The sequence below is a fragment of the Acomys minous genome, assembly GCF_964271855.1.
Source record: "Acomys minous genome assembly, chromosome: 16".
Lineage (NCBI taxonomy): Eukaryota > Metazoa > Chordata > Mammalia > Rodentia > Muridae > Acomys > Acomys minous.
In genome coordinates this window covers 59,228,487-59,251,983 of record NC_140498.1, presented here as the reverse complement: position 1 = coordinate 59,251,983, position 23,497 = coordinate 59,228,487, and the positions used below count along the sequence as shown (strand labels likewise).

Sequence of the window (23,497 nt, the reverse complement as noted above, 5' to 3'; positions counted from 1 at the left end):
AGAAGGAAATATTATCTACCATGTAAGGAGTGCAGGCCAGCAGCTTCCACAAGTATAGAAATGACAGAAACAGTTGACTCCCTAGACAATCATCGAAGACTTTTCTGTATTATTGTGGCATCCAGTCTTCAGCCTACTGGCCTAGAATATCTGACAGACTTTTCTGTGAAATAGGAATTTTCAAAGACTGGCCCACCTAGTCTCTGCAAAGTTGGACAGTCAATTTCCCAGTATCATGCTTGTTCACAGTTTGGACAGTCAGCCTGCTATCAGCAGTAAAAATAAGCACAGTTCTTTGGTCCAGTGGCTATTCTGCCACATTTGTTTTTTTGATGCTCATGATCTTCACCAAAGTTGACTGGAAGTGCTGGCCGGAGCAGATGTATCTCTATGTAAGAAGAGCTCTGTATTAAAATGCCATCTATTTACTATAGTGCATAAACATATATATAAAATCTATTTTCATCTATCTAAGTATATTTAATAGACAAACACTGTTAGTTTCTAGCTATATACTATATGCCAAACCTTGGTAAAATGCAAAAGAAACTAAACAATGCTTACTTCTGCCATTAACTAAACTAGTATCTATCAAGGCTACAAGTAAGATTTATGGGTGACTAACTACTAATTTGCATCTCCCACCCTCCTGGACAATTTGAAATAGTTAACATTCATGAGACTAGAACTTTGCCTCACATTTTCAAATGAGTTGCATAAGCAAAAGTTTAAAAAATGTTAAATTTCTACCAGTATACAATACCAATGTAATATATTTGCAGTTAGTAGATTCAGTAATCTACCTTTCATTCTGTAATCCCACATTCCCCCAAATATCATTCCCGCTTTCCCTCTTTTCTCCAACACTAGACTATAGAGAAAAAAATAAGAGAGAAAGAAGGATAAAGAGGATAAAGAAAGAAATCTCTAAATTTAACTTTACTAACTTATAATCAAGCCTCCTAGATAATAACAACAAATGTTGGTAACCCACCAAAAACACCCACCCCACCAACTGGGAATAGGGTCATACTAGTTTTGTGGTAAAAAAAAAAAAACATCTTTTGGGGTCCCCTTAGAAAATCAGGGTCCTAGCCAAGCTCTAGAAAAGCTAGCTATATCTTTTTCTGTCCAATCTCTGAGGAATCGATCATTTGGGTTATAGCCCTTTTGAAGCTGATCTGCATGCTAGGCAGTCAGTCTGTAAGGTTGAATCACCTGGGCTACTTACTTTGTCTTCATTATCGTCTGGTTTATTGCTCTGAAAATGAACAACCTTCTAAAAGAGTATTAGTGTAGGCACTTTTCTACATTTATATATACGTAAGGTGCACAAATCAACTAGAGATAAATTTTGGCCCCATTCTGGAGCAGGTTTCAGGCATCTATCAACTTTATAGGTCTGTTTGAACTGTAATATCCATGCTACGTCAAAGGATGGCATGCCACGAGGACCAGGATGCCCATAAGAGTCCCTTGCTATGCTAAGACACTGTATTTCAGATGGTAGGAGGTAGCGCTGGTCACATCTAATTTTATAAGTTCTGTTGGTAACCATATGTTTTCACTCCCTGGAGATACATAAACATAGCCACATCCCCATATCAAAACTATTGCAGGTTTCCATTCCACTGTCAATGGACCCTTAGAGGATATTGGTTGTCCTAGTTTCTCAGTTTTTTTCTATAACCCAATGACTCTCAGCTGCTATTGTTCCTTTTTCACCAACGTTAAAAAATTTAGAGTCACTGGGCAGTGGCACATGCCTTTAATCCCAGCACTCAGGAGGCAGAGACAGGCAGATCACTGTGAGTTGGAGGCCAGCCTGGTCTACAAAGCAAGTCCAGGACAGCCAAGGCTACAGAGAAACCCTGTCTCAAAAAAACCAAATAAATAAATACATTTAGAGTCAACAAAGCATTATTTAATCTGTCCCTGGGGGTCTTTAACCTTCCTTTCTCTTTAATAAGCATCTCTTTTAAGTACCATTAGCTCTTCCTACAACTGCTTGTCCTGTAGGATTGTGTGGTGTACCAGTAATGTGCTTTATATTATAATATGCAAAAACTTCTTCATCTTATTGGACACATATGTGGGAGCACTGTATTAATTTGTGCAGCTTATCTCCATAATTGCCATTATATCCAATAAGCGTATAATTACACAATCAGCCTTTTCAGAACTTAATGCAGTTGCCCATTGAAACCTTGCATATGTATCAATGGTAAGTTACGTGTACCTTTCTTTTCCAAATTCTGGAAAATGAAACACATTCATCTGCCAAACTTCATCCCTTTTGGTACCCCTAGGATTACTTCCAGCAGGCAGTGGAGTTTGGTTATACAAAGAACATGTAGGACACTTTTTAATTATTTCTTTGGCTTGTTGCCAAGTGATAGTGTTTTTGTTTTTTTTTTTTTCTTTAAACCATTACTGTTAACATGATGCTTTTCATGAAACTTTTAGGCCTATAACACATTTCCTATTAGTAAATAGTTAATTTCATCATTTCCTTGTGGAAAGGGACCTGGTAAACCTGTATGTGACTGGATAAGAGTAATATATAATGGACAGTTTCTATTTCTGATGGCTTGATGCAGCGGCATACATAACAAAGTCAATTCTGAGTTATCGGGAGTAAATTCAACAGTTTTTACACGCAAAATAACTCTTTCTGCATATTGAGAGTCAGTAATTATGTTAGGAGGTTCAGAAAATATAAAAGTATCATAAGTGTTCCATACCACTCTGATATTTGAATTGAGGTATAGGGGCTTTTGATCACCTTGGTTATTTTATCTGACGTATAACCTGCCAATCCTACCTTGTTTGCATCAGTATAGAATGTTGGTGCCTCTGGAATTGATGTTCTCTTTACAACACATGAAAGACACCAACTATTTCTTTTTATAAACTGTATGTGTTTGCTTTTCAGGTATTTGTTATTAATTTCTCCCAAGTACTTACTACAAGCTCTTTGCCAGTCTTCATTGATCAACCGCAATGACATAATCTCAGCATTAGTAAGAGGCACTACAATTTCAGCCAGGTCTGTTCCTGACAATAGACACAGTATTATTCTACCCTTTGTAATTAATTCAGAAATTTTTTTCTATGTATGTCTTCAATTTTTATTTTGTTTGTGTGCTAAGAAATTCCATCCCATAATATTACCTTCCCTTTGCATGAGCCAAGTAGGAGAATGAGTTGAAGGCAAAATAACCAAAATACAATCAAGTTTAGGATCAATTCTATCCACATATGCATCTTGTAGTTTTTGTTCTACCAGAGTTAACTCTTTTTCTACTTCAGCCACTATACATCTTGGACTGTTTAAGTCTAAATTTCCTTGTAATGTTTGAGACAAGTTACTTAACATACCAGCTAGTCCACTTGTAGGCCTCAGCCAGTTTATATAACCCATTAATTTTTGAAAACCGTTAAGAGTTTGTAACTGGCCTCTACAGATCTAAACCTTTTGGGGTTGAATTTTTGTTGTGGTATTTCATAGCCAAAATAGGTGATTGAATCTGCTCTTTGTACTTTTTTTTTCTGGAGCAATCTGTAATCCCCCGAATGGCAGAATTCTTTGTGTTTCCTTAAACACTGTCTCTAAAGTATCTGCAACAGAATCAGCCAAATGATATGTTGAGGAAATTACCTAAAAATTATTTCTAACAGTTGTCCCACAAAGTATTGACATAAAGTTGCATATTTAACATTCCCTATGGAAGGACCTTCCAATGGTATCATTAGGCACTTTTGTTCAGAGTGGGTAGTCTGGTATTTTGCAAGGTCTGTACCATGATGCATACCCAGAATTGCTTCCAGCCTCTGACTCTCCTTTTCTGCGCTGCTGCATCTCTCAAAACATCTGTCATGGTATGAAACCTCACTCTCTGGACATTTACCCACTCTGATTGAACAAACCTCCTACGAGATCTTTGTGAAGATGCACTGCGGTTCGGACGAATTAATTCCTGATAATGGAATTCCTGATTTGATTCCGTTTTAGAAGTTAAAACATTAAATAGTCAACAGAACACTTGACAGCTGCAATAAATACTTCTGTGGACCTGCAGATGCCTCACTAAGTGACAAGCTTGAGACAGGTCTGTGGCTTCAGATAAGCTCTCCCTCTAGAAATGGCACCACAAATACTGATATATGGACCTTAAGCAGATACAAGTTGGTTTGAACTTCCAATGAACCCAGAACATAAATGGGTTACCAAGGACCAAATCTTGATGTCAAAAGATACAAACTGTTTTATTGTAATTCATTATACCTTGCCATCAAGTACTGTTGATTTAAATCTACTTTGTATCTCTGAATGTAAGACCAGACAAAAAAAATGTTTAAGCTGGCGTTGGCTTCTGTACTTCTTTAATTACTTTATTTTATCTTAAATTTATCTTAAATGCTTCTACCTCCCTTCCAACTGCCTTCCCTTAGTCAGGAGAGAAAGCAGGTTAGTATGGACAAGGGATGAGGACCTCGCTAGCTACTCCCTGCTGGTTAGAGTCATTGGGTTCTTTGGGACAATACCCATCCCAACCATCTGGATTGTAGAAGTCCAGCCAAACAGCAAATGGTAGTAGCAACCTGGAAACGTTCTCTGGATCTTTCTCTCTAGGAGTGTCTTGATGCAAAGCAAAGCTAATCCAAACGATGCCAAGTGATGCCAAGTGTACTGAAGCCATGCCAAGTGGCCTCTCTCTGGGCTCTTATTCGTATTCTCAGAGTCCAAATGAGAATGTTTCCCAACTGGCAAAAAACCCCACTCTCCTCACTTGAGGTAATTTTCAGCTGGAAAACATAACAAAGCCGGGTATGGGGGTCACACGTCTTTAATCCCAGCACTCAGGAAGCAGAGGCAGCCAGATCACTGTGAGGCCAGCCTGGCCTACAAAGTGAGTCCAGGACAGCCAAGGCTACATTGAGAGACCCTGTCTTGAAAAACCAAAAAACAAACAAACAAACAAATAAAAACATAACAAGCCTTTCATGAGTTTGGATAAAGCATTTCTATATCCCACACTTGGGACCAAAACAAAAACACATTCTCCTAATACCACGATGGTTTTAAAGAAACCAAAACTTCTACTAAATGTCTCCCTTTCCATTAAAAAATACTGACTTTTTCTCTAACATTAGTAATCTACACAAAATAAGAATAATTATGAGAACAATAAAATTAGAACTTCAAACACATTTTAAAATGAACTGCTTATGTACAATACATCAAACAAGAGTCAAACAAAACAACCTTAAATTCTATCAATATACATAGTTAAGCAAAATAACTTATGTTTCTATCAGTATACAATAGTCAAACAAAATAAATTTATGCCTACATCTATCTCCCTGTTTTAGTTTAATAAAATGCTCCTTCTAATAACAAACTAAATGTACTAATAGCAATTATGAAAATTATTAGGTAAGATATACATTTCTGTATTCAAGATCCTTGGATAAAATAGTTTATTATCTATCAATTTCTATCATTCTAAACAATTTAATCTAACTGTGAGACTGTAATTATCTAGGCTTCAACCCCTTCTGAGACTTAGGAAGGAATACATTTTACCTATAATACGTAGGACGTGCAGGCAAGCAGGTTCCAAAAGTGTAGAAATGACAGAGGTTTTTGGCATGCATCCCAGAGACACTTTGTAGCATTCCTGCTCCAGTTCTTTCTCCTGATAGTCCCTGGACTGCTCCCACGGCTGAATACTCTAGGGTAGTCCCCTACTTCCCCCTTTAACTCATCCCATGGCTGGCAGGAAGTCCTGCCCTATAATCTCCCCTGCTCAGCAGTAGGCAGTAAACTGCTTTCTTGGCATATCAGCGGACAGCTGGGGAGGAGAGTTTATACAACATTGAGACAGAAGATTCTCAGAACAAAGGATTGCGACCAGATGTGAGGAGTACAGAAATCAGCATTACACAATAACCTTATGCCTGCAGGTTAGTACTGAAATATCTAATCACTAAAATCCCTCCCATTGTAACCATTTTCTCTGTCTCTGTAATAAATCCATTTGACTATGAGGTAAGTCTTTCTCTGACATAGAGAGCTTTTGCGCAGGATATAAGAAAAGTAACCAGGTCGATAAAATCTGTTGGGGCCACTCGCCTCATCCGTTTTCTCTCTTGAGCCACGCGTGGTGGCGCATGCCTTTAATCTCAGCACTCATGAGGCAGAGGCAAGAAGACTGCTGTGAGTTCAAGGCCAGCCTGGTCTACAAAGTGAATCCAAAACAGGCAAGGCTACACAGAGAAACCCTGATTCGAAAAAACAAAGCAAACAAACAAACAAATCATTTTCGCTCTCAAGTGCTGGTGTGTGTGAATGGTCTATTTTCTATCTCTCACTTATTTCTTTTTTTTTTTCCTTTATTAATTTATTCTTGTTACATCTCAATGGTTATCCCATCCCTTGTATCCTCCCATTCTTCCCTCCCTCCTCTTTTCCCCTTATTCCCCTCCCCTATGACTGTTCCTGAGGGGGATTACCTCCCCCTGTATATGCTCATAGGGTCACTTATTTCTTGTTCCCCTGCAGATTCACAAATAAATTAGTAAACTCAGGCCTTTACCACCAGCCTTCTAAGATAAGCAAGCCAAAGTTTACTTTAGCCTGCAGATCTCTCAGCAGAGGTCTGCTCCTGCACAGGAAATAATCTACAGATCAAAGAGTTTTTTCCTTTTACACTAGGCTGCAGTTTTTGGCTAGGAGCTATTTTCACAGACTGAGCTGCAGGAAAAAAGTGGTCAGTTTAAGTTCTCATTAACAGTAGCATAGGCAGCCCTGAGAGAAGGAAGCCTTGGCTCCCTCCCCTCTTTCTAGTTCCTTCAATTATCTGTTGGGACCAGTTGCCTGAGCCATCAGCTTGGCAGGCGACCTAAGAGATAAAGCAAACTCTGAATTCTCGGTCCCGCCCCAAGATTCTCCCCTATATGTCCAAAGATGGGCTCTGGCAGCCAAACTGCCACCCTCCACTGATTTCTGTTCTCTATCCCAGCTCTTCCCCTGACCCTGCCCCACCCGACTACCCCCTCCCACCCAGGTCTCTCCTCCATCTACTTCAGATGTCTACTTACTTCATCCACCCTTCTGAGTGAGATGCAAGCATCCTCACTTGGGCCTTCCGTGTCATATAGCTTCTTTGGGTAGTAGACTGGAGCATGGTATCCTAGACTTTATGGCTAATGTCCACTTATAAGTGAGTACATACCATGTGTGTCTTTCTGGGTCTGGTCACCTCACCCAGGAGATTTCTAGTTCCATCCATTTGTCTGCTGGGTTCATGGTGTCCTTGTTTGTAATGGCTGAGTATTCCACTGTGTAAATGGACCGTATTTTCTTCCTCCATTCTTTGGCTGAGGGTGAGCAAGCGTGCAAGGGGGGCTTACAGTTGCGCTCTCCAGTCAGCTCTGCATTCCTGATAGATGAGTAGCGACTTGATTACACCTAATCCTTGTCATCTTCTTTGAATTGTGTTGGATCTAAGAGGACCCAGTAATACAGAGGCTTTACCACATGGAGGACATTTAACGTTTCTTTCTAATGTGTGCTCTTTGCCGCATTCAGAGATGACTGTGATGGGCAAGGCTTTACCACACTGCTTCCATTCGTAGGGTTTCTCTCCAGTATGAAGTCTTTCGTGATGATGAAGACTATAGAAGTGTGCAAAGGTTTCACCACATTAAATACATTCACAGGGTCTCTCTCCAGTGAGATTCCTTCCATGCTTTTTAAGCTGACGGTGTTGTGTAAAGGCTTTACCAAATTGGCTACATCCATAGGGTTTCTCTCCACTATGAATTTTCTTATGCCTCTGAAGATAATTATTACATGCAAAGGCTTTGCCACATTGGCTACATTCATGTGGTTTCTCTCCAGTGTGTGTTCTTCCATGTATTCGGAGACTACTCTGACATGCAAAGGCTTTACCACATTGATCGCAAACATAGGCTTTCTCTCCAGTGTGTGTTCTTTTATGTATTTGGAGATAACTGTGACATGTAAAAGCTTTCCCACATTGGCTACATTCATAGGGTTTCTCTCCAGTGTGTGTTCTTTTATGTTTTTGGAGATTCCAGAGTTCTGAATATGCTTTACCACACTGACCACATCCATAGGGTTTCTCTCCAGTATGAGTCTTTTCATGCCTTTGAAGATCACGATTACATGCAAAGGCTTTCCCACACTGGTTACATTTATAGGGTGTCTCTCCGGTATGCATTCTTTTATGTTTTTGGAGGTACCAGAGTTCTGAATATGATTTTCCACATTGATCACATCCATAGGGTTTCTCTCCAGTATGAATCTTTTCATGTCTTTGAAGATAACTATGAAACGCAAAGGCTTTCCCGCAATGGTTACATTCATAGGGTTTCTCTCCAGTAGGTGTTCTTTCATGCCTGCAAAGACAATTGACACATGTAAAAACTTTACCACATTCATTGCACTAATGAATCTTTTTACCTGCATGAATCAATTTGACAATTTTGTCCACTTGTAAAGAAGAACCATGTTGTAAGATTTATCTCTTTGTTTATTCCTGTAGTGCTCCCATTAATTGTGTCACACACTTGAAGTTTACCTGTGAATGTATGAGTATTCTTCACATTGCTTCCATCCATAGGGTTTCTCTCCAGTATGAAGTCCTTCGTGATGATGAAGATATAGCAATGTGCAAAGGTTTCACCATATTAAATGCACTCACAGGATTTCTCTCCAGTGTGATTCCTTTCATGCTTTTAAAGCTGACATTTATACCATCCTTTTTCTATATAAGGTTTTTACCATGTTGGGGATTACAGATTGCTCCAGAAAAAATACAAATGGGAGACTTGGGGTCTTTTGTTTGTTTGTTGAGACACAGTTTCTCTGTGTAGCCTTAGCTGTCCTGGACTTTCTTTGTAGACCAGGCCGGCCTGGAACTCACAGCGATCTGCCTGTCTCTGCCTCCTGAGTGCTGGGATTAAAGGCATGAGCCACCATGCCTGGCCAAGTAGCTACTTGGATTACACAATAAATCAACAAAAGATTCTATGACAAAGGGTACGTATTTGTAGAGGCGAGCTACCAACTCTTAATGATTTTTAAAAATTAATGGGAGATATAAACTGGCTGAAGTTGACAACTAGATTAACTACTTATGGGTTAAGTAACTGTTTCAAACATTACTGTGAGTTCAAGGCCAACCTGGTCTACAAAGCGAGTCCAGGATGGCAAAGATAACATAGAGATAACCTATCTCAAACAAACAAACAAACAAACAACAAAAAGGAGTTAATTCTGGTAGAACAAAGGCTACAAGATGCTTATGTGGATCGAATTGATCCTAAACTTGACTGTATATTAGTCATTTTGTTTTCAACTCATTCTCCTACTGGGCATGTTATGCAAAGGCAAGATAGTGTTATGGAATTGGTTTGCTTAGCACATAAACAATATGAAAAAATTGAAGACATATATAGAAATGACTTCTGAAATAATTATAAAACATAGACTAAGACTCTGTCAATTCTAAAGAACAGACCTGGGAAAAATTGTAGTGCCTCTTACTAATACTGAGATTATGTCACTGAAAGTAATCAAGGAAGATGATCCAAGAGTTTCTAGTAACTACTTGGGAGAAATTAATAACATATATACAAAAAGCAAACGTATATAGTTTCTAAAAAGAACTAATTGGACTATTCTATGTATTGTAAAGAGAACACCAATTTGAGAAGCCACAGCATTCTATACTGATGCACACAAGATGGGAATGGCAGGTTATAAGTCAGGTAAAATAACCAAGGTGACCAAAGGCCCCTATACCTCAGTTCACAGACCAGAATTGTATGCAATCCGAATGGTACTGTTGATTTTCCTGGAGCTCTTAATATAATTACTGACTCTCAATATGCAGAAAGAGTTTTTTTTTGCATATAGAAATGGCTGAATTTACTCCTGAGAAGTCAGAATTGACTTTGTTATGTATGCAACTGCCACAGGCCACCGGAAATAGAAACTATCCTTTATATTACTCATATTCAGTCTCATATAGGTATTCCAGGTCCACTGGCACAAGGAAATGAGAAAATTGATCAATTACCGGTAGGAAATATGTTAGAAGCCTCCACATTTCATGGAAAATATCGTGTCAACGGTAAAGATTTAAAGAAAAAAATTCTCTATCACTTGGTATCAAACCAAAGAAATAATAACAACATTTCCTTTGTGTTCTTTATATAACTAAACTCCACTGTCTGCTGGGAGTAACTCTAGGGTACCAAAATAATTGAAGTATGGCAGATGGCTGTGTTTCATTTTGAAGAATTCAGAAAAAAAAATGGTCCGTACACCATACCAATGATACATACTCAGAGTTAGCATGGGTAACTGCTTTAAGTTCTGAAAAGGCTGATTGTGTAATTACACACTTATTAGAAACACCTGGGATAGAGATTAAGGTTTCTCCACAACAACAATGTGTATACCTTCCGCAATATCTGAGTGGTACAGACTAAACAGACTACAGCTCTACAGCATAGCTCTATGGGGCTATGACTTACACAGTGACATCTGTCCAGGCATTCCTTCCTTGCGTCCCTTCTTAGAGGAACGCCTTACAAACCCAGATCACATACCTCACATTAAGGTATATGGTTTTCTCAGAATTTAAGAATCATCAATACACTTAAAACAGTGCTGTTTGACACTTACAAACTTCCAGGACATACTAAGATTTCTTCAGAGGCATATTTGTATCAGCTCGCACATGAAAATTACCTTCCATGTCTTCTAGAACTTTGACAATGTTCTTCAATATTATGGTCTTCCCAATTGTAGCCTAAAATACAGGACCAGAAAATACATGATGTATTATTGGAAATGAGGCAACATTTCAGCTACTTTCTTCAGTGAACCTCAGAACCAGGCCTCATTTACTCTACTCATTCTTCCTCGTTCTCAACTGAAACTACAGAAGAGCATCAAGAACCAAGAAAGAGTTTTCCCCTTGTTTTAAAACACAAAGGAAAATTCAGTCTTACCTACAGCAGTGAGGTTCCTGCAGGTCTCCAGCATCACATCTATGTAGAGACTCTTCTGGGAAGGATCCATCAAAGCCCACTCTTCCTGAGTGAAAGTCACATGCACATCTTCATAGGTCACTGCATCCTAAAATATGTCGCACAGATTTAAAAGAGAAAGCATGATACCAACAGTGACTCTGGTGCCTCCCACACTTATTTCCTGGCAAATGAGTCCTAATGTAATCAGGTCATTTTAGAAGGAAACTCAATAATGAGTTTCACCTCTGTCAATTCTGTGCCCTTTGAATAGGGTAGAGCCCTGCAGGAGAAATGCCAGTGAACAGACATAGTGAGAGACAAGCAAACGGATCAACACTGCTGAGCACACACCAGGGAAACTATATAAACAACTACTAACTACAAAAAAATGATGGGCAAAGCCGGGTGTGGTGGCGCACGCCTTTAATCCCAGCCCTCAGGAGGCAGAGGCAGGTGGATCTCACTGACTGGAACGCCAGCCTGGACTACGTAACTAGTTCTAGGACAGCCACAGGTACATATTAAGACCCTGACTCTCCAGAGAAATCAAACAAACAAAATAAGACAAAACGAACTCAGAGGCTTTCACTGAAGTTCTTACAAAGAATTATACATTCACTCTAGTTCTGCATTCCTATTAAAGAAACCCGAAATGTCCCAGTTTAAGCGGCAACATTAATAAGCTCTTAGTAAATGGGAATGCATGTTTACACAGGCACAAATGGAAAGATGGGAATATTAACAATGTAAATGTTCATCATAAATAAGCAGCATAGGGCAGGAGAGATGGCTCAGCAGTGAAGAGCTCCCACTGCTCTTGAAAAGAATTGAGCTCAGTCACCAGTACTTACAGGGAGCTGACAGTGACCCATTACAGCAGGTTCCGGAGTTCTGAGGCCACCTTCTGACGACTGTGATGACCAGGCACGCATGCGGGGCACATTCATGCAAACAGCCAAAATACTCATATTCACTTAAAATTTTCAAACAAACAGGTAGGAAGAAGGTCACACATCTGCAATTCAATGACTCAGAAGGCTCAGGCAGGATTAATGTCATGAATACATGCCATCGTGAGAAATACTCTCTGCCAAAGTTCAAAATTCAAGATGTGGACAAAGCTCTGGACAACAGCATATGCTTGACATGTACAAAAACCAACATCCCAGGCCCATCAGCCAATAATATAAAAACAAAAACAAAAAGCAGGCATTTTAGCCCAAATCTAATCCAAGCAATCTGGAGGGAGAGTCAGGTGGATCTCTAAGCTAGAGGCCTGTGCAGTCTACACACGTATATTCAGGACACCCAGGGTATGCAGAGAAACTTTGTCTTCAAAAACAAAAACAAAAGCAAAAAAAAAAATTAAAACAAAACAAAAACAGGCTTGCATTGACTAGCAATTGCTTAGCACCAAAGAGCAGTTACTTCTACTGTATCTTATGTGATTTAGTGATGGTGATTTAGAATGGAGAAGGCATGACAGCAGGAGAAGGAAGCTGACTGGTCAGGTTCAACCACAGCTCAGTAGACACCAAGAACAGGAAATGGATTGGGTCTACAGACACTCAAATCCCGTCCCCAGTGAGGAATCTAGAAAGGCTCCAGCTACTTAACTTCCATAAGCTCCCCAAAGAAAGCCACAAAGGAGAGACGAGTGCTCAAAGACATCATCCTATCTGACAGCTTTCTGACTCCACCCACTACATTCTGAGCCTGCGCTCTAGAGGCTCACGGACATCCCATGATGAAAACGCAGTTAGTCTGATGTCAGTGATCCTAAATCCGCAACAGCCCCAACACTGTACAAACGTCCAAAGTCTCTTCTGACACTCAAGTCAATCTCATGACGGCCACATCTTGTAAACTCAGGAAACAAGTTGAGTATCTTTCCAACATGCAGCGGTCCACAACACCCTTCCTATCCCAACAGAAGGTAATGGTTACACTGGACCATGGCAGGAAACCCATCAGGGGAAACGCCAAATCCTGGAGCTTCAGTCTCCAAGGGCTCATGGCCCCGTCCCTGCCACTTCTCATGCATCTCTCAGTTTGGTTTCTTCCACACCCTATATGCATCTCTCCATGGCAGGTGTCTCATAGCTCTGGATTCTCTATGGTAGAAAAGTTACCGTATTCAAGAACCGATAGAATCATTACAGAAGAAAGGAATTACAGTAGGACTATTGACTGTAAATTCTTTCATTAGAAGTATATCTAGCTAGAAATTTTTGTTTATTATAAGTTTAAAGCAGTGGTTATATCTGTAAGTTCATTATGACTTCAAAGCAGAAGTTTCTTTCTTTTTTTTTTAAATTTCAAATGTACATTATATGTTCAAAGCAATTTTTTTTGAGATTTTATTTTTTTATTTTTTTTTTAATATTTTTTAATTAATTTATTCTTGTTACATCTCAATGGTTATCCCATCCCCTGTATCCTCCCATTCTTCCCTCCCTCCCATTTTCCCCTTATTCCCCTCCTCTATGACTGTTCCTGAGGGGGATTACCTCCCCCTGTATATGCTCATAGGGTATCAAGTCTCTTCTTGGTAACCTGCTGTCCTTCCTCTGAGTGCCACCAGGTCTCCCCCTCCAGAGGACATGGTCAAATGTGAGGCACCAGAGTACGTGAGAAAGTCATATCCCACTCTCCACTCTACTGTGGAGAATGTTCTGACCATTGGCTAGATCTGAGTAGGGGTTTAAAGTTTACCGCCTGTATTGTCCTTGGCTGGTGCCTTAGTTTGAGTGGGACCCCTGGGCCCAAATCTGCCTTTCATAATGTTCTACTTGTAGGTTTCTAGGACCCTCTGGATCCTTCTACTTTGCTATTCTCCCATGCTTCTCTCATCCAGAGTCTCAATGGGATGTCCTCCCCTCTGTCCCAGTTTCCTGGTAAGTGAAGGCATTCATGGGACATAAAGCAAATGTTTTTTTATGTCAAGGATTTTTTCAAGAATCAGGTGTCTGTCTTGTCCTATTTTCCTAACCATTTATTCTTTGTTTTTATATTCACATGGCCTTTCTTAATGTGATAAACACCTGGGTCTCATTCCTTGGACTAATCCTAGAATGAATGTATTTCCTTGAACATTAATTCATTTCAACCTTGTTTTACTTCCTGTTAATTCATGTGGTTCACAGAGCTTTTAGCTAATTTGCAGGAGGGTGGAAGTTACCTGAATCAACTCAGGAATCATCATCAGGAATTTAAAAGTCATCTTCCTAAGATTCTGCAGGAGGGGCTGGAGAGATGGCTCAGTGGTTAAGAGCACTGACTGCTCTTCCAAAGGTCCTGAGTTCAATCCCCAGCAACCACATGGTGGCTCACAACCATCCACAATGAGATCTGGTGCCCTCTCCTGGCCTGCAGGTGTGCATACAAGCAGAACACTGTATACATTTAAAAAAAAAAATCTGCAGGAAATCTGCCCAACAGAGAGAGCAGCACATCTGGAACAATAGGCAGAGAGGGATTCTCTATCCTCCCCCCCCCCCAGGTTTATATGAGGGACACAGTGATGACAAGCACGGAAAGGCAAGTTATCAGCAACAAGCAGGCTACAGGCCAAATCCCTGGGCTTTGCCTACACAGGGAATCATCTATTCATCAGCCATGCAAATATGAGTGGGCTGCCTCCAGGAAGCTCACTTGCTTGCTTTTGCCAATCCAGCATGTAAATTACTCAGCTGTTAAAAAATGACATTTAAAAAGAGGGGTTTTTTGTTGTTTATTTTTTTTAAAGGACACCTATGAAACTTATAGGAAAATGGCTGCAACTCCAAAGGGAAAAGGAAAGAAAAGAAAAGAAAAAGACCCTAAGTGAAGTAACCAAGACCCAGAAACACAAACATGGTATGCTTTCACTTAGATATAAAGATCAGCTATTACGTGAATAATTGACTTACAATCCACAGCCCCAGAGAGGACAGGTAAAGAGGAAGGCTAAAGAGGCAAGCATGAGTATTTCTGGAGAGGGGAAATAGAAAAGACTGTGGTGGACTGTGGGTGACTGAAGACAGCAGTGGGTAGGATGTTAGGGAGGTGGAGAGAGTGCAGTTTTAGTCTCTCTGAGGTGAGAAAGTACTTACTCTACAGGCTACAGAAAGAGAAACCTGGACACCAACCCAGCTAAAACACCATCCACATAAAATCTGTCTGTCTTCGAGATGTGCAGGGGCATGCTGGCACAAACTTGTTTGAGTGGCAAACCAATGTTGGGTTTAACTTGAGGCCGGTGCCAGGAGAGCAAACCCACACCTAACACTACTTTAGATGGTTAGGAATCGCACAGAGACTTAAAGGACAAGCGTGGGGCAAGCATGGGGCAGCACCAGGTCCTCTGCTCATAAGTTATGGCTGTTGGGCTTGGTGTTTCTGTGGGATCCTAACAGTGGGAGCAAGTGTAGCTCTGACTCTCTCACCTGCTCTTGAGATTCTTTTCCTCGCATTGGTTTGCCTTGTCCAGCCTCGATATGAGCTCTATTGCTTTTGTCTTTTTGTATCTTGTTTGGCCTTGTTGACTGTCCTCTCTTGGGGGCCTGCTCTTGTCTGAAGAGGAAACAGAGGAGGGGGCGTAGACTTGGGGAAGAGGAGGATAGGAGAGGTGGGAGGTCGCTGGAATGAGTAGGGGGAGGGAAAAGAGAGGTCAGAATATACTGTATGACAGAAGAATCTATTTTAATTTAAAAAACATTAATTAGAATTTCCCAAATGAAACGCAAAGAAGGAAAGCAATGATGACAAAGAGAAGAGAAACAGTGAAGATGGGAAGGCATGATTTTGACAGATACAGTTTCCTCCTTCTGTGTGTGTAGAGGGTGAGCATCACAGGAGTTTGTGACAAGCTCATTCCTGGGCCCCGTCTAGATCTGTGACATCAGAAGTTTTTCCTCAGCAATGTGAAATTTAAAAAAAAAAAAAAAAAAAAATATATATATATATATATATATATATATATATATATATATATATATACACACACACACACACACACACAGGTCATTTTCTTGTGTTAGCTTTCACTAGTTTGGGTTGTGTCACTACAGAGGTCCCTGCTCATTTAATTACAAACTAATACGCTTGCTTCTATTAAAAGAAACTAATGCTTGAATAACTATTCAAATAACAGAAATACATCTGTAATGTTATACAGTATTTGAACATTAAGTATATAATACATTAAACACATACAAACTGATATATAAAAATGTTAAATGTTTTAAAAACGCTCTCCAGAGAAAAAAATGAAAGTGATGCCATCTCAGGTAGGTAACTTGATCGGAAGAAAACAAAGAGGCAAGTCACTGGTCTAAGACGAGTGCATTTTGGTGAAACATTTATTGCCATTATTTAAACCCAAACACGAGTCAGTCTGTTTCTTAACCTCGTTTTTAATTTTCCCTGCAGTATGATTCATTAACAGAAAGCTCTCATACAATCCAAATAAAGTGACTTTCTGCATTTTTACAGTAGACTACAATAGCACATTTGCTTATCTTCTCTATAACAACTGTTGCTACGAGAACTTTTGATATTTCGTGTTTCCTCTCCACATACCAAGTAAAAGAACATTAAAAGAGAGCTCTTTGAAGGTGAGTGCTTCAGCTACAATGGCAAAAGAGAGATGAAAAAGACCAGGGAACCGAAATGGTGGGATTACATGAGGAAGGAGAGGAGCAGGCCAAACCCTGGGCTAGAAGACTGGGTATGCCAACCATTGCCCTGTGACGGGTAGGGACTGAGGGATGCTGGGAGAAGCTGGAAGCCAGGTGTGCTTTGATGTATTAAATAGGCACCTCAACGTTTGAGACTTTACAGTATGGAGGAATGGGAAGGTTGAAATGATTTAAATATAATTTAATTATTATTTTAAACAGTTGAAAACAGGCTTTACGGTCCAATACTCTTTAGAACTTAGCCATATGCATTAGAGCACACCAAGTATTGTGCACAGCACTTCTCTCAGGTGGTAGATTTTTAGACTGGATTAATAATCTCCCTGTTAGGCACAACCACACCAGTTTCTCCAGATAGCCTCTGTTTGTTGAACTGATGGAGCCAAGAAATCTACATCTAGGGGCAAAGTCAGTGGGAAAAGAAGATGCTTGAGTTCTGGAGAACAGAATGAGACTCCCCAGCCTCTTACAGCCAGAAGTCAAGCAAGCCAGGCACAGAAATCTCAGTAAAGACTCAGAAAGAGAAAGGAGTCTCTGCAGATTCAGATGTTAGGTGTTTGAGGTTCAAAAAAAGAAAGAAAGAAAGAAAGAAAGAAAACTAGAGCCACTTTGGACAGTGAATCTAGCCAAAAGTAACTCGCGGTGCCAAGAAAGGTGCTAAAATTCCAAAGAAGGATGAAGCCATTGTATACACCAGGAAATTAAGAAGTCAACCAGATTAGTGAAAATATGTAGCAGACATTTAAGAAGAAAAGATAAATTTGGCTTCCTGATAAATTCCAGTGAGATTTCTCGCCTCTGGCATGAAGATGAACTGTAAATAATACTCATTTTTGAAGGAGGAAGCTTCAATCTTTCCTGGTTATACCTTCTTCAAACTCCAACTGAGACCACGAAGGGGATCACCAGGGATCTGAGCAATAACAATTTAAAAGTTTGGGGGTGGCACGCAGAAGGGTGGCTCTGTCCTGCACAATAAAGCTTTGAAGTTCATGAGGAAAAAAGAAACAAAACTAGTATAACTACAAAAATCGGTTTCTAGAAAGTTTACTTTCTCATCCAAAATCTTAATTGCCTTGGTCTGTGAACCCCCAAATATGGCCAGTCTGGACTTTTCCTGATCATCCGAAATGGATTACCTGATTTATTGCTAATGCCGACCACTGTCAAAGCAGGAAAGTTCTCGCCGTCCTTCCTCCACATCCCTTTCTGTGCACTGAGTGCACTAGACTCAAAGTTGGTCAGTGAACTCAATTTTTTAAAAAAGATTTTATTTATTTTATGCATGAGTGTTCTATCTGCATATACACCTTCCTGCCAGAAGAGGGCGTCAGATCCTATTATAGATGGTTGTGAGCCACCATGTGGTTGCTGGGGATTGAACTCAGGACCTCTGCAAGAGAAGACAGTGCTCCTATCTGCTGAGCCACCTCTCTAGTACCCGTGAACTCGGTTCTTAAACAAGACCCTCTTTATTTATAATTTTTTCCACAAGCCAGGGAGGTTGGAAGACACTCATTCACTGGTCTCTTTCCCATCTCACTGACCAGTCAAGGCGCAGCCCGAATTAGTTACATGACTGTCTTCCAGGCACTGGGCAGCAGAGGCAGGATTAGGGGTTCAAAGCAATTCTTAACTACACAGCATAAAGAAAGGATGAGCTGCAGGATACTTTGCCCTAAAGAGAAACAAATATGAAAGCATTTGAGAAAAGGGAATGAAATTCTTAGTGACCTGGAGACATAGGAGAATAGAAACAAATAAGAGAATAGAGCAGTGGTGCACAAAGTAAATTAAATATAAAAAGTAATACCAACAACTGACTTCTAAATATATAATTGAAAAACCCCATAGGAATACTAACTTTGAAAAAGAAGAAAAAGAAAGAAAGAACAGGCCCTTCCCTGGCAGTTATTAATAAGGTATTGTTTGAACTTGTCCCTATGTGCAAGATTAGCTTCTGAGATCTGTAACTTCACACACACACACACACACACACACACACACACACAGCTACAGGCAATAGCTTGTGTCTCAAACTTCTTAGCTGAGCTAACTGTCTCAAGCAGGACTGCACATAGCTGCAAAGGGCAGTCCCTCAATTGTAAATTCAATATTCACTCACTCAAGCTAACTTACCCAAATTGTACATCCAACAATCTGGTCTGTTTTCATTCACATGCATGAATTAATACATACTTGGATATTACAAATCACTCGCCCTGCCTCAACCATTCTTAATAATGGGGACCCCAGCAGCTGACCCCCTTAAACTGTAGTCTGTGGTCCAGCTATGGCCTACCCTGTTTCACCCTGCAGTGAACACAGTAAACTGCTCCTCCTGGTCTGCTCTGAAGGCAGAAGCCATGATCCACATGCAAATCCTTTTCCTGTTACTGCAATGGAGAGTTCACTGTGGGACTCAAAGGGAGTGATTTTAAAACTCTGTTGTGGTACAGCCTTTTAACTAAAGAATTTAATAAGTTTCATCAGGGTCAGATCATTGCCCTGGGGACCAACAGACTGGTACCAAGGTGACTGAGTCAATACAACTAGTCTCAGAAACATTTTTTTTCTAAAAGGCTGAAGATGTACGTGTCCTAGAATTAATATTTCTTCCCAGGGAGAAATCACTCCACACAGTATTAGAAGATTAATTCAGGAAAATCTCTTTAATGACAGCATGTGTTCAGCTTTGACTAAGGCTCAAAAAGGAGCCAGTTGAGAACTGATTTTTTTATCCCACATATGCTGTCACCCTTAAGTTATTTTTAGGTTCAGGCCCCAGGTTATGTTTTGACCAATTTAAGGATGGCTGGAAACTGCAAGTCTAGCCACTGAGACAGCAAAGACAGTCCCAGAATTAGTTTTTTAGTACACCAGTGCCCTCAAACAGCAGGTCACTCTTCAGTTGACAGGGTCCTGAAGTGCGTGTGCCAGAAGAGAAGATAGGAAAAGCGGACAGTAGGGGGCCAAAAAAAAAAAAAGCTGGGGTGGGGGGAATCTTGCACAAGCTATGTCTTATGCTAAGTAAGTTTCTTAAGAACAGCATCTTGTATACAACTTACAGGGGAGAATGGAAGGAAATGGAAGAATCTATGAAGTCAGCAGAAACCATCATACAAAGGGATAAATTCAGGGGGAGTCTAATAAACCAGTGCTGCTCAAGGGGAACACAGGGAATCTCAAGAACATTACTGGCCAAGCCTACAGTGGACTTGGGAGTGATAGCCACAGCCCCATGTGGTGGGTAGAGCTGGGTTCTTACGTTCTGAAGCAAGCCCTCCCCCAAAGCCTCTGGCCTCAGACCATCACCAGCTCTCCCAAACATATCTCTGGCTTCTGAGAAGGCATTCTATTTTATTCTCCATACATGGGGCATTAGAGAAAGCTGTTACTGGCTCTGAAAGCATGTTCATGGGTTTGAGAAAGAGCTATGACATTCTCCATTCATGAGGACTTTATAGAATTCCTAGTTCGATCAGGCTGGGAAAAAAAAACACATTTTTTCTTTTCAAAGAGTTGTCAACTGATGTAAACTTGCACGTGAAGCAAAACTATGCTTTTCTCAAAAAGAAAACTGGATCTTTATGTAGAGGAACTTTAATTCAGAACATGGCTGCTGTGGCAAGAGATCACATCCAAAGGCCTTCTAGGTGTGTGTGGTCCAACTGGAACACAAACATGCCTTTAATCCGGGAAGACAGAGCCAAGGAGATCTCTGAATTCCAGGTCCAGGCCTGGTGGCACACACCTTTAATCCTAGCACTCAGGAGACAAGAGTCATGCAGGTCTTTGACTTCTTGTTCAGGCAGTTCTGTTGGGTCAGTGAGCTGAGAGGCAGTGCAGTGGGGCGGAGTTTGCAGAATTTTACCTGGAGATTTTACCGAGGCAGGTTGAAGGGAGAACAAACTAGACACAGGTCAAGAGAGAATGAGACAGCGCTGGAGAGATGGCTCAGTGGTTCAGAGCACACCACCTGCTCTTCCAAAGGTCCTGAGTTCAAGTCCCAGCAACCACATGGCGGGTCACAACCATCTATAACGTAACCTGATGCCCTCTTCTGGCCTACAAGCAGACAACACTGTATGCATAATAATAAATAAATCTTTTTAAAAAAGAAAGAGAGAGAGAATGAGACAGAAAATGAGGAGCCAGAAGATTAAAACATATTGTCAAAAATTAGCATGAGGCCAAGCAGAGCAATTCAATCAGAAACAGAAAAGCCAGACTGAACCAGTCAGCTTAAAGAGGAGTTGAGCTAGAACAGGATAGTTGAACTATCCATTCAGGAAGAACTAGAAAGTGTGAGCTTAGCCGGGCGTGGTGGCGCACGCCTTTAATCCCAGCACTCGGGCGGCAGAGGCAGGCGGATCGCTGTGAGTTCGAGGCCAGCCTGGTCTACAAAGCGAGTCCGAGTCCGAGTCCAGGACAGGCAAGGCTACACAGAGAAACCCTGTCTCAAAAAACCAAAACCAAAAAAGGAAAGAAAGAAAGAAAGAAAGAAAGGGTGAGCTTAGTCAGCAGTAAGTCTCAGAGACTGAAAACATTTCTGGCCCAGATTAGATTGTATGGATGCTAGAAGCTTCCAGGACTAGGCCTAGGTTAGCGGAAGGAGGCAGAAAGCGTCAGAGAGAACAATTACATCAGGAGAATAAAAGATGCTTTAACTAGCGTGCCAGGCCTTAATGTTGGTTGTGACCCTGTGATGCCCCATGGAGCAGCTTGTGAGAGGCCTGTTCTCTGATAGGAGGATGGGCCCGGTGGCTGGCTGTAAATCAGAGCTGTCTCCTTTATGATGGTTTGGAGGCAAATGTCTGCACACTCCTGGTGAACACAGCAAACATGTGTGTCCTAGCACGCTAATCTCTAACAGGCCTGGTTAGCACACTGCTCATCTGTGGGGTGTTGTAGAGCAGTCCTCCTCAGCTAAATTCTACTTGGTGTCACTTACTGTGTCCTAAGCGATGGTAAATCCTTTACAGCATCAACTCTACTCTACGTCACAGCTTAATATTGGGGTGCTACCCACCACAGGAGACGCCTTTTACACACTCCACAAAATTAACTCCAAATGGATCTTACACCTAAATGTTAAATGCTAAGGGCAGAACTTCTGGAAGACATTGGGAAACCCAGGCTCTTGTGGTTTCGCCTCTTGCCATGGATGTTTCTACACACAGCCCCCTGCTTCAAATGCTTTATGGAGACTCAGCTCCCTTGGTGAAGTTATTCAGAGACCATCGCCAAGTCTTAGGAGTGACTAGCACTAAAAGGGACCATACAGGGGGCTGGCTCCATCTCGCGGCTGTTTACCTCGGAGCCCCGGGAAAAGACCCACAACACCAGCTCCCGCGGCTCAGCCGCCTGCTCCCCGTTGTGGGCAAACACCCCGTGCTCACCATGTTGCTGCTTCGGAGCATGCCTGCGCTCCACTTAGAGCGCCCAGCAACCACGCTCACAGAACATCAAACAGAAGCGTGCAAGCTCAGCAGCTACTGAACTGAACCTGCAGCATGACCCGGGAAGAACACTCCTCCCACAACCTGCAGGCCCCCCTTGAGGTTCTGATTGGCTAGTGAGTCTTGAGTGACATGAACACCTCCTTAGCGTTAGAGTGTGCTGAAGGGACACCGCATAGTGGTTCCTGGCCAAAACTTCCTTTCCAGGGTCAGACGTTTTCCAGATATGCAGATTCGCATTAATAGCCTACTTGTCTGTCTTCCCACCCAGCCCCAGGGAGGACCGACCTCTCTGGCTCTGGCCTCTCAGCTGTCTGTTCCCCACCCCGCAACCTGCTCCTTCCCCTCAGCTTCCACCCCCCAACTCTTGTCCTCCCACCCACCCACCCCACGCCTCCACCCCCTTGGGCAGTTTGACCCTGCACTCCCGCATCAGGACATCAGAGCTTGCCTGAGCTCCCCTCCCGGCACTCAGTAGGCACTGCTCCCTTCTTCCTCCTGGAATCAAGGCAGAGAGCTTACACAACCCATCACTTCACTCACAGTGGAGTTATCAATCTGTCCCACAAGTGGAAGGGGGCCCAGAATATTAACAATTAAAGTGCAATTTTAGGAAACAAGATTTTCATTTTGTGGCTTCCTGCTGGGTTCAGGTAAACTGCATCTACTTTTCACCTGGTAGGTATGAGACAAGCCTGGGAGAAAAGCAGTTGACAGATGACAAACACCGCGGAGGACTATTGTTAGCAGACACATCTTCCTTGGTGGGAAGGTGAAAAAGAACACAGCTGTACAGTAAAGGTTGTCAAGATGAACAGAACTGATAGGATTGATTGTGGGTTTATTATAATGGCTTACAGGTTGTGGTCCAACTAGTCCAACAATGACTGTCTACCACTGCAAAGTTGAAGAATCCGTGTTGCAGTGTTCATCACACTGTGAGGCCTCAGATTTTGTACTGGGAAAATCTGTTACTAGTTGTGGAGTGGTTCAGCCCTAGCACACACATTTAACCCAAGAGTTTTCTGTAAACAGGATTAAATAAAATCATCCATAGGTCAGAAGGCAGAATAAGCATCTGGTCGACACAGAGTGAACATAGGGGAAAAAAAAAAAAAAAAACCATTGAGAGTGAGAGGAGGTCCGTAGGATGGATAGAGAGATGCACAGGAAGTAGAAAGGAGGGCCATTTAGTTTGAAGGGTTTTTAAAACAGCATGGAGAAGGAGAAGGAGCTTTTTTCTTCTGAGACATTGGCTGAGTAGAAAGGTCAGCTGGA

General features: G+C 41.4%; 2 protein-coding genes across 9 annotated transcripts in view; one reads left to right on the top strand and one right to left on the bottom strand.

The window, feature by feature from the left end:
* Positions 1-23,497, top strand: part of LOC311585997 (uncharacterized protein) — a 139,895-nt gene that overhangs the window by 61,223 nt on the left and 55,175 nt on the right. The gene's annotated exons all lie outside the window — the stretch shown is intronic.
* LOC311586021 (zinc finger protein 431-like) lies at positions 471-22,270 on the bottom strand (the record flags this gene model as incomplete). 2 transcript variants are annotated; one of them, XR_014775441.1, is made up of 5 exons in its annotated part: positions 22,160-22,270; positions 11,056-11,182; positions 10,793-10,853; positions 7,108-8,430; positions 471-6,908 (listed from the first exon to the last, which is right to left on the bottom strand). XR_014775441.1 is itself a non-coding variant. In XM_084761823.1 (4 exons), the coding sequence occupies exons 2-4, from the start codon at positions 15,528-15,530 to the stop codon at positions 10,789-10,791; spliced, it is 219 nt and encodes a 72-aa protein (XP_084617949.1). In that variant the 5' UTR covers positions 15,531-15,630; positions 22,160-22,262. The 2 variants fall into 2 exon arrangements, 1 of the variants encoding a protein (XP_084617949.1); XM_084761823.1 differs by lacking the exons at positions 471-6,908; positions 7,108-8,430 and adding an exon at positions 15,504-15,630 and having other exon boundaries at positions 10,789-10,853; positions 22,160-22,262.